The 11,776-nt window shown below is 39.6% G+C and overlaps 2 protein-coding genes across 2 annotated transcripts in view; one reads left to right on the forward strand and one right to left on the reverse strand.

Moving 5' to 3' along the window:
- CTNNAL1 (catenin alpha like 1) overlaps nt 1–8,083 on the forward strand; it is a 58,203-nt gene extending 50,120 nt beyond the window's left edge. The window contains exons 13-19 of the mRNA XM_040549360.1: nt 1,573–1,623; nt 1,715–1,869; nt 3,432–3,480; nt 4,245–4,301; nt 4,440–4,559; nt 6,669–6,752; nt 6,843–8,083. Of these exons, the coding sequence (XP_040405294.1) occupies nt 1,573–1,623; nt 1,715–1,869; nt 3,432–3,480; nt 4,245–4,301; nt 4,440–4,559; nt 6,669–6,752; nt 6,843–7,004 (678 nt within the window). The 3' untranslated portion in view covers nt 7,005–8,083. The remainder of the gene's footprint in view (nt 1–1,572; nt 1,624–1,714; nt 1,870–3,431; nt 3,481–4,244; nt 4,302–4,439; nt 4,560–6,668; nt 6,753–6,842) is intronic.
- Nucleotides 8,080–11,732, reverse strand: ABITRAM (actin binding transcription modulator). Its single transcript, XM_040549361.1, has 6 exons — nt 11,610–11,732; nt 11,471–11,522; nt 9,383–9,512; nt 8,576–8,652; nt 8,429–8,498; nt 8,080–8,360 (listed from the first exon to the last, which is right to left on the reverse strand). The coding sequence occupies exons 1-6, from the start codon at nt 11,671–11,673 to the stop codon at nt 8,232–8,234; spliced, it is 522 nt and encodes a 173-aa protein (XP_040405295.1). The 5' UTR covers nt 11,674–11,732; the 3' UTR covers nt 8,080–8,231.
- Nucleotides 11,733–11,776: the final 44 nt, after the last annotated feature.

An 11,776-nucleotide genomic window follows, 5' to 3' on the forward strand; every position in this document is an offset into this window, starting at 1 on the left:
GGAGAAAACTATAAAGTTGACAAACACTTTGAGGTTTCTTTAGTTATTTGTGGATAAAGAAATATGTGCTGGTTTTCTTGAATACCCTTCACTCAGCAGCTTAAATTTTTGCCATATCTTGTAGCCCAAAGTTTGTATGTAAATAGGAATCTAGTTTGGCTTTGTATTTGTTTCTTCTTTTAAGACTCTGCCTTAAAACTAATATTTCTTGAACAGCAATATATACAGTGTAACCAAACTTAAATGGCAAGTAGGAGCATCAATTCATACTTTTTTTTTCTAAATCTTTTGCTATGAGATCAGCTTGTCCTATGTGTAATACATAGGCAGAATTACAGCGTGTAGTCTGGGTAGACATTAAGATCCAGAATGTTTAAAAATTTGGGGATGGGAAAGAGAAATGACATGACAGCTAAATTCAGAGCAGCAAATTGCAGTAGGAAGTTAACAGTACTGTTTTATTTTTGCTCAGATTCCTCAAGTCAGAGATGAAGACCACACCTGGAGCTTATTTATGATGCTATTCATAATGAGTAGTGCTCCCCCTCTTCACCCTCTGGCAGGGATTCCTTAGCTTAATTTGCCTGAGTATTCCTACTAATTAATAGCAGCTCTTTTTAGATCCTCAGGCAAGGTTCTCAATCCTGCACTCTTTGTCATCCAACCTCCTCTAGTGGCTGACACTTACCTCTCCAAGCTACAACACCAGCTTTGCTCTTTTCATTTCCCTGCACTCCAGTGCAGTTTCTCAGTGTGGACTCTGGCTCCCACATTTATTAGTTTCCACTGTCTTTTCACAGTGACAGCATTAGCACATGAAGTTAAAGCCTGAAACTGCTGTTCTCTACATGCAAATTAATTTACAACAAATCATGTATTACTGTGTACATCTGTTATGCAGTTTGCAAGCTCTGTCTTATCAAGTATTCCACTCACATCGGTACCACTAATTATTGTTTAATCTGAGCCAATATTTGGCTTGCAGTCAAACATATTTTAGATAGTTTGTGGCTTAAATTGGAGATGGAAAGAAAAAAAGCTTCAGAATTTCAATATTTGTTTCCATCTACTTCAGCAAACTGACACGGAATGAAAGCATGATCAGCTATGTTGTCATGCCAGCATTTACGTGGGTTGTACCCTAGATCAGCTTGGAAGTTGGTTCAGCTAGTACCAAGTCACTGTCACAGCAATGTCATATTTGTAGGGAAAATCAGCACAGTTGTACTTGATTATGACTATTTAGCAATACCTGTTAGTCAGGATTTTGAGGGTAAGGGGAAAAGATGGTACTGTGTGAAGAAGTAGAGAAGAGACATGAGCATGAGAACTATGGAAGAGGTCTTCTCCTTGAAACTTTACTGTGTCTGCAGGCACAGACCCTGTCTGCACTTGCCATTTCAGAAGAACAGTCAAATTGGAACAGGTTCTCAGCTTCTATTGAGAAGTTTGTCCGAACTGCTGGAACTTTCCTGCACAGTCTGAGTATACAGCCATCTCTTTTTGATTTGTTTGTAAAAAATATTACCAGTTCTTTTTATTTAATAAATGTTATTTTTTTGTTTGAAACAGAAGCATAATGCAAATCTGAAAGCATTAAAGCCAGTCAAACTAGATACTGAGGTAAGACACCATCATTTTAAAAAAATATAAAAAAATCCTCATGTCTGAATAATGTATTTTCATGTGTTATGAATATTGTCACCATTTATAGGAACAGGCAAAAATTGCAAAACTTGGATTAGAACTGCACCTGCTCACATCTGATGTGGACTCTGAGACAGAGAAATGGGAGGATCAGGAGAATGAGATTGTGCAACATGGGCAAGGCATGTCAAGTATGGCTTATTCCATGTATTTATTTACCAGGTAATTATGCTGTATGCAGTATGTTTCAATGGGGAGAAGAGAATTAGAAGCATTTATAAGAAATAAGGCAAATTTATTTTCAGAGTATAAGTACTGGGGGACAGTCGGAAAGGAGCTTTAATTTCTATCCTTGTATTTTATAAATTGTAATTTTTAAACTGTTTAGTAATAAACTAGTGTTTTGTGTTTTTTTTTTTTTTTTTTTAGTGCTAAACATCTGTTTTGTTGCATAACAACTAATTAAAGATCTGTCGTGTAGGGAAATACTTTAAGATGGATGGTCCTAAATATTTTCAAAACTAAGGGAAATAATGCACAGTTATATTACTGCAGATCAGAGTTACTGATCTTTGCTGTACTGAAGGGTGTTCTGAAATTTGTCTGCACATTGTCAGCCTCTTTGAATAATTTAGGATTTTTTGATGAAAAATTAGAGATTAATCTCACCTAGTATTCCAGTATTATTCAGTATGCCAGAGACCCAGATTTCTGTCCTTGCTCAGCTGATGAGGACTGAGCAACTTCTGTCTAATTTCCCAGCAGTGCTCTAGTCACTGAAGTATTTATGTAATACTGTGAAATGGGGCTCCTGTAATAAGTTCTGTGAAACATCTTCCAAAAGAGTGGAATTTTACAGTTCAGTGGTGTTAATGCTTACATAAGTGGAAGACCTAAGACTTTCTGGGATAGAGTGCTTTAATAGATAGGTAAAACGTTTTAAGCAGTAACTGTTTTTTTTTTTCTTTGCAAAAGCTCTTTGGGTGTTATCTAGCTTTATGGCTTAATTGTCTGTGGTCCACTATTCATTCTGCGCCCTCGTGTGTTCGTTTTTAAGCATCATGCTGTCACCATTCAAATACAACTTAGTCCCTTTTCTTAGCTATGAGACACTGAGTATTAGTACTTCACTGTCTTTATTGGTAGATTTTCTACTTTCAATAGTTAAATATATTCTGTGTTTGCTAAGATTTTAGCATGCCCTTTTTCATTCTTGTAATTTTCAGGTCCTTCTGTGTTTTGCAGAAATACTTCACTCTAAAAAAGAACAGAGGCTTAGTTACTGGCACAGGGGGAGGGGAGCACACAACCTCTTTTCTAGCCGATAAATGAAATAACACTCCTTTCTAGAGCCTACACTTCAAAGAGTATATCAGTGTACCCTTCTTTTCAAATAGAATGGGAGGAAAATGTTAGAATGCTAGCTACTGAAAACGTATTGCTACTGCAGCATGCAGGTTTGCATTAATGAAAGAGCTCTGACTGATGCTTTTTAAATACCTAGGCAGAGATGCTTTGTTACATTTATGATGCCAAGTATTTATTTATTTATAATAGTTACATGGAGCATATTAAGAGATGTATCAAGAAGATAGGTAATAGTACAAACCATCCAACAAGGATGTAGGTATCACATCCTGCCTTTTGGTATTACAGATGTGTCCCCATTCCCCCCACACCTGGTATGTTTTTGTGAGAGACAGAGAAAATAAATTGTACAGGCAGCCAGCAAAATATTCTGCAGTCTATACATGGCATATATTCTGTTTTCGTTGTTTCCACAGAGGAGAAGGACTTCTGAAAACTACTCAAGATTTATTTCATCAAGCAGAGGTAATACATTTATAATGAACTGGGAGTTAGGGATTCTGAATGAAGAACAAAATGCAACTTTAACTCTTTGATTCCTTATACATGAGTACAGAGTATCAGAAATTGACTGGCAACTGTAGTTCTTAAACAGCATAACTCTGGTACTTTCTGAAAGCTAACATTCCAGGGCTCTGGTGGGACCTTATTTAAGACATTACTTAAACTGAGATTCCAGTTAGGAATGGGAAATAGTGGCCTTCAGTGTAATAGTATTCTTCATTGTGTCACTTAGTTTAGTCCCTGATGGTGTTAACAGATACTTATCCTAATCTGAGCAGCAGTATTCTATTGGGAAAGGAAGAAGATGCAAAAATATGAATAATACAAACAAAAGACAAGGGACCAAATGAGGGACTATAATGTGACATTTCTATGGTATGCATGTTCAACAGGAGACTGCTTACCTGCGTTAGGACAGTAAGCAAGCATGGCAGGGTATCATCTAACCACAAAATTTTTGTGAGCTGCTCCAATTCAAAAAATGTTTTTTCATATGTAAAGGGAAAAACTTTTAAAACTTTGCTTATGTGGGAGAATGGCAATGCGTTAGTGTAGGTTTTTACTTCAGAAGTCACTGCAAACTTGTTAATTATAAATGTATGCAACTTGCGCAAATATTTCCTGTTACCCTTTTAGAGTACACTGTGTATTAAAACAAAAGGTAAAAGGAGTGGTGGTTCATTTGCTTCACCTTTTTTTTTTAACGTGTTTTTTTCCACTTTCAGATTTTTGCAACAGAGGGCATGAAGCTTGCTTCGGCTTTTCAAGCCTTTTCTGATCAGGTGACGTATGACAACTGAAAAGCCATTCAGCTTATGATTTTAATGATACTACGTAAAGGCTGGTTGTTTTGTCTTCTCCATTAACTTAGTATTGGAGGCTAACACAGAGTGGTTTTGTCTTCTTAAAACATACTTCAGATACACGATGACGACAAACCTTTGCTTCTGCTGGAAGCTGAAAAACTGATCCCTATGTGCAAGCAGCTCCAAGTAACAGCAAAAGCTTCTGTTCAGGGTAAAAGTGCCATATTTACAAAGGTAAAGTAAAAAATTATATACATCTCTGAAAATAAAACCTAACTTGTTTTAAAGTATGGTATTTTACTAATTTATGCTCCTGATAAAACATGAAACAGTTAATGACAGCTGAATTTCATCGACTGCCAGAGGTCCAAAAAACTAACAAGTACAAAATCTTATGTTGCAAAAGCATTTTTCTGCTATGCAATATATCATTGTTGCCATTCCTTATGTAGAAGAGGAATTTACTTCAACTTGAAGTAAACTATTTTGCACTTAACATGGTTTGAGAAGCTGATGTGCAAAGTATAGAGGAAGAACAGTAAGAACTGTTCCTCTTGATGAAAATGTTTTGTCTACTGTCTCACTGGTCACTGTAGCCGAAGCCATTTACTGCAGTATCCTGTGTTAGGAAAGGATGTTCTTCAGCACAGGTGCAACTTTTTCTGGACTTTTTTTTTCCCCCAGTAGCAGAGCAGGGCTTCAGTGAAGTTTATCCTGACCCCTTCATTCATGGTGAGAGTTTGAAAGGAGGCAAAATACGATACACTGGCACCCAGCATATATGGAAGCCTGCAGGTGGATACTTTGAACATTATTACTCCCAGGCTTATATGACTATTTTCTTAAGGGAGCATGGATATCCAAATTTTGTCTAACTGGCCCAGATTTATCATTAATATTAATGTTTTAATGAACAATTTCCTTACCAGTAACTTATCAACTTATAGAGTGTAAGTATCAGTACAATAAATAAGACATTTTTTTTCCTTGTTATTGTTAAAAATAGTGAAATTACCATTTGGGTTTTGGATTTCACTGTTAGTAAAGAGTTTCCCAAGACAATGATGTTGTCAAAAAAAAAAAAAAAAAAAAAAGGAAAGTTGTTCACAGACTTCCACTACATTGCTTTTTACTGCTGAGAACATTTTTCAAGGAACTTCTCAACATCTCCCTCAACTTTTACCCACTACATAAGTAGAGGTACTGGAATTTTATCATGGTGAAACTGAGAATTCTCAGCTGAATAATATGAGATGGTATTTATCTTACTGTAAGCCACAGAACTTTATTTATATGAACCATAGTTAAGTGTAGCTCGCTAAGAAGTGCTCAAAGCATTAACTAAGGCAATTTGTATTACCACCACTGTAATAATTATTGTTATTCTCTTGTTATTGATACTTTACATAAACATAAATTCCAAACCCCAAAGACTCTATTCGTGAAGTACATGCTTGCTTCTCAGAAGGTAAAGAGTCTACCCTACACTGCCTACTTTATTCTGCTATTACTCATTTTGTTATATGTAAACTTATACATAGCTGCCATAAAAGTTTCTGCATTGTTACCATAAGTAGATCTACAAACCTGAGTGGTGAATGGAGGTCAGGCTTGTTAAGGAGCAGTAGTAGGATCCATTTTTCTGTGCAGCTGGGTGTTTGTTTCCAATTAGCTATGTGGGAGATGTTTCAATTTCGTGGGAGGGACAGCTGAGTTCTGAAAGGGGCTAGTCCATCCAAGCTAATCAAAACCAAAGTCAGCACCTGAGAGCTACTGCTTGGTTTGTTTTACACTCACTAGCTAAACTAAATGGGAACTCCAGTCTCTTTATAGTTAGGTAGTGCTGAAAGGCTATCAAAACAATGTTTCTGAACAGCCCGAACTTGTGACCTCTGCTGAGTGTTATACATAAAGCTTAAATTCAAATGCTTCAAGATTTAGTTAACCTTTAGTGTAACTCATATCAAGGTAAGGCTTACATGTCACACTGCTTTCTAAATCTTGCTGACAGGACATTGCCAAAAAAAAAAAAAAAAAAAGAAAAATACTGAAACACATAATATTACTCTCTAATACTATATTATTTTTAGTTCCTTCTCCTGAGCTGTGTATTGTTCTCTTCTGTTTCCCAGCCCAAGTCTCCCTTTAACAGAAGGGATGCTGTTGCTTTATGAACACTAGAGAAATTCAAAACAGCTAGGTAAAACTGTCTGATTAGATGAGATATTTACGAAGGACAAATGTTATCCATTCGAGCTCAAAATAGATTATCATCTCATGTACTAAATAGTTGCATGACAAAAGTAATCAGTGATCTTACTCTACTGTACTTATCTTGTTTAGGTTGATGCATGCATTCAGAAAACAAAGAACGTGATGACTCTGTTATGTCAACTTCTTCCACTTTGCAGCAAATTAATGAGAAAGGTACTTGATTCATCTGCAGTATTTTAGTTTTTTCTTGCTTGCTTTTTGTTCATTTGCTTATTTTTTTTAATAAATCTTCATTTTTTACAGAATAAAGCAGGAAACGGCTATCTTAAACCTGCTCCACCATGGAGAGAAGACAGAATACGAACTGGCACAAACGCACACGCTCCAGAAAGGAGAGCTGAGACATTTGGCATCAAGTCTTTGGAAAATCATGTAACAAACATGACGTTTTTAGAGAGCAAGTAACTATAGCACTTAGAAATGCAGGGACTCCACCAGAGAATAACACTTGCTGAAGTTTCAATTTTGCTTTCATTTGTGGAAAGTCAAACCAGGTTAATTAGAATTAAAACCCTTGACCTTTGTCACATCTAATAGATGTCCCATTACTTAACAATTACAGCACCAACTAGTGTAATCGTTATATATTTTTATAATGTGAATGAATTTCCTACGCTCGCTATCAATACTGGTTTTGTAGTTAATGCTTCTGAATGTCTTAATGGATGTTCCAACCCAAAGATGCTGCTAATAGACATTTCACGTAAAGAACCTTGTGCTCAATATGCTATATGGAACACTACTGCTGAAGTCTGTAAACTCATCTCTGGCCTGCTTCAGTCTATGAATTTATAAAGCCCAATCAGGAATATAGTCTGAAAGGCTGTGGCCTAAAGCACTGAAATGTTACCTTAGTTTTGAGTTATACCTGCAATGAAGTATACTCCTAGGAAAAAACACTCCTGCAGTAGCTGAACAAAGAATCTTAATTTTGTTGGCATGATTCATTCTTCCCAAATTATACTTCTATCTCATTAGTACTCCTGTCTCAATACCTTTTTCTTTTACTATCTTTATTTGTAGATAGCTGTTGTTGCTTCCTTTCTGATTAAAACTTATTGAGCAGAATTTGAATTGCATGTGGAACCACTGAAGTATTATGTAGACTTTATAGCATTTAAAATTGAAGTAAGTAGATACTGATTATGACAAACTTCCGTAGAAAGGGCATTATTTGACTTCAGGATGCTAGGAAAACATAGCCTGGTGTGAAATACTCATTTTCAAGTTTATCTGCTCTTTGTATACAGGCTCCTGTTGCATTTTATTTTCAATTCGCCTTTGTCAAACTCCATGTTGTATTAGTTTAGCTAAATTACATGACAACTAAATTATGTGATTCTTCTGTATTATGCTTGCACTAAGCAGAAGCAAAGAAGCCTGTGGAACACAAATATTCTCCAAAATATCCATCTGTGCTTATTTAAAAGCTTGTTGTGGCACTAGAATTGAGGAAAAAAAAAAAGAAAGCAGATTTTCATATACAAAATGGACTGTTTTATTCTTGTGTGAAACCAGTGTTTTAAGTTCCACGTTTAAAAACAGACACACAGGCCTTTCAATCCTATGAAAGTTACAGTGTCCAAGAAACTTATTAAATATCAAATACAGATGATGCCTGTATAATTAACTTCATGCAGAATTATTATGACGTTTCAACAAAACTTCCTCGTATTCCTCCTGCGTCAGAAGTCCCTGAGTTATACTCTTGCTCTCTTCAAATTTGGGTAGAACCACTGCAATGTATCCCTCAGTTGATGGCTAAAAAGCAAGACTGAAGTTAGTAGTAAAATAAAGGTTAGAAAATAAAAAGCAAGAAAGTTTCTTACCTTCTCTTGCAAAATAGCTGGATTGCTAAGAATGTTTTCATTCACTTCTATCAGTCGCCCTCGTATACAACTGTGAAAGTAGTTAGATTCAGTAAACGTGCACGGTATGTCAGGCTGTAGGGGGGAAAAGGAGGACAATATCCTTACCTATAAATGGTGTACTCTTCTCCATCTGTTGAGGATATCCTGCACAGTGGGGCAAGTTCTGTTAAAAACTGAGCTCCCTGCATTTGAAAAAAATAACACACACATATATATATACACACACACACACTTGTAATTGCACAGGTCTTCTAAGGTATCATCAGCAACGTAACAAGTTTGTAAGCTGTAGAACAAAGCAAGGAAGTGGAACAGTTACAGGTCATTGCAAGTTATGTATTTATGCTTTCCTACTGAAGAGATGGCAACTGTGTGCACAAATAGAAGCTTGTAAAAGCTTACAAATTTACTTATAACTGGTTGTTGTGGAATAACAGATTTATAGTTTAATGAAATTAGAATAAGCAAAAGTAGGAGAAAAACATAGCTTAGTTAACTTTAGCATATGCAGTTTTAACCACACATTTGAAAACCCACCAGGAAAAACTGAACTAGGCCATCTGCTGTCTAGGTCTATTTGACAAAAACAGTAGTTTCCAAATCCTTGGCATTTTGGTGAAAACAGTTTTTTTTTTTAATCTGTTACGGGATGTTTAAGTCCCTCTATATACCACAACAAAATGACTTAAGAGACTTTTAACATTGGTTTGAGCAACACTGGAAACCACCAGAGCTGTATGATCACTGTAACACCCTGGTTGGGATGCTCTCTCTCTCAAGTCATAATTATTTAACTAGGAAGGGGCTTAAAATAAAACACAAAGTTAAGTTGCTAAGTTTCAATTCTAGAAAGGACAAAGTTTCAGGCAGTTTGATTTGGTTAGCTTTCATTTTAGTCTCTCAAAGACATACCCTTTTTGACTTCCCAGAGACCTTATTCTGAAGTCTGCTACAGTTGGGGCTGATTTGGTAATTAATACTTTTAATTGTTTTTCCATTTTGAAGAAGAGGGTGGGCTTCTGCCAAGGTGATGACGCAGATTCTGCAACAAGAGTTATAATTATTATGCTGTAGTTGTGAAAACCCATGCCTTTATATGCCCTAAGCAAGCTCCACCATCTTCTCTGCCAGTACTGGTGGGATTTAAAACTGAGACTGGGACTTCACTTGGGCATCTAGTCTGAAACGCTACCAAGACTTTCTCTGTTGGATACTTGATCTTCCATAGTCTATAGTGGAAGTTTAGTCCCTCTACAGTGTAGTAGGAAAGTTCAGCTGATAGTTCAGCTTATTGCGGCTGGGTCACTCAGCAGGCCCAGAGACAGCACGGGGGTTGAGCAGGGTAACGCAGAAAGCTATTTACCTGAGCTAATGACGAAGAAATTACGGTGATTATTGCCTGTGGATGAGACAGAAATTTAGTTTCCTACTTAGACAAATGTCAGCTACTGGACGAAACTGGACTCGCTTTCTTCAGGGCATCTTACTTGAAGCGAGCTCTACCAGACTGAATGGAAATTGAACTCTGACCTAAAGCAACCCACAGAGAAGACGCTTCATTTTGAGACACTAGGCTGTCATCAAAAAAACAGTAAACTTGGTAATTACACAGAACCAGAGCTTTTATCCAGTGTTGCACTCCACATGAGCATATTTAATTTACTTGTGTTGGGACTGCTGAAGTAGCTGCTTCAAGATGAAGTAAAGCACGGTTTGCTTTTGAAGGATGATGTTGTAGCAGAGGGCAACAGTTCTCGGACTAGCCAAAGGTGAAGCTGGGGGCTGTCAGTGCTCTGCCTGTGAATTGGGTTTTAGCTAACCTGCTGCTTGCATCCCATCTTTTTCTAAAGGTGGAGAATTTCTTGTCACAAAACCGGAGTGCTCAAGACAAACCCAGCTGTAGCGCTGAGACCTAACTTCACCCCTATTTTAGACCTGCACTTAATGCACAAAGCCCACAGCTGGCACTCCGATGCCACTGCAGCACCGAAGCTCTGCAGGGTCTGGGCAAGCAGCTCCCCACGAGAGGGAGCTGGATCCTGGTGAACACGGGCAGCATGCCCCGGCATTACCGGGAAGCTTTACAGCAGCTCAGAGGAACCAGAAAAGCCGCTTCCTTTTGACCCCGGCTTCCTGCGAAGAGCAGGAGGATCTGAGAGCTGGCACCTAGCCATTAGAGCTGAGACCTCGCAGTGCAATTCAAAAAGGATTTTTGTGATGCTAAAAGGCACCAAACCAAGCCACGGCCCCACCCATTTTCAGGGCAAAGAGACTATTTTACTGAGCACCCAGCCAGAGGTACTGTAGGAAACGTCAGCAGCATGGTTTAGCTGGTGTCAAGCTCTTGCTTTTACTTTGAGCTCGTAAGAGCAGTGGGCAACCTGCTGGGAACAACAGACACGCTTCTCCACCTCACCTTCCCTCAAAAGATGAGAAATTTGAAGCTGGGAAGATGAAGGCTGCCTTTTCCTGCAGCAGACAGCAGGCAAGTTCTGCTCATCCTGCAACAACTGAGCCACACCACAGATGCCTGGCATGCACAAGGAGCTGGGCATGTTGTGTACAGACCATTCCCCTGCACAAGGGAGAAGCAATGCACACATCTCTAGTTCCTATCTCGTGCCCGCTACCTACCTCTCTGTGAACGTACAATTAAAAGCGAGTGCGTAGTGCCAAACGGAAAGGGCTGAAACTGAATTGAGCCAACTGATTTCCCGGAATCCAAGTGAAGCAGACTGCTTCCAAATATCACCGTGGAGAAGGCTTTGAAGCGCCTCTCATTTAGGAGAGCCCTTGCAGCAGGGGAGGCTGCAGGGACTGGAGGGCAGCGCCGCAGCCGCTGAGGCTGAGCACGGCGGGCGGAGCAGGGCGCCCACACCCGGTGCTCCTGGGGAGCAGTGACCGGAGAGGCGCAGGACAGGACGCGGGGTGCCCCCGGGAAAGCCGGGCCCCCACGGCCTGCTGCTGCTTAGGGGGAGCCCGGGGCCCGCCGCCACTCGCCTGTTGGAGTGCTGCAGCACGCAGAAGTCCTCGCACGGCCGCCCCTTCACGTCTGCAAAAGGCCACAAACACGGGTGAGGCCGCGGACCCGCTGCCCCGGCCCCTTCCCTGCATCCCTCCCTCCCCGGCCGCCCCGCACCTGGCTTGTACCAGCGGGTGAAGTACCGCGCCGCCCCGCCGCCGCCCGCCCGCCCCGCCGCCATCTCGCAGCCCGGCGGGCGCAGGCGTGGGGGATGCCCCGCCCCGAAACCAGGGCGGGGCGGGAGCAGAGCGGGGGAAATCCCGCACCGTGAGGGAGCGAGGCGC

The sequence above is a fragment of the Cygnus olor genome, chromosome 2 (assembly GCF_009769625.2).
Source record: "Cygnus olor isolate bCygOlo1 chromosome 2, bCygOlo1.pri.v2, whole genome shotgun sequence".
Taxonomy (NCBI): domain Eukaryota; kingdom Metazoa; phylum Chordata; class Aves; order Anseriformes; family Anatidae; genus Cygnus; species Cygnus olor.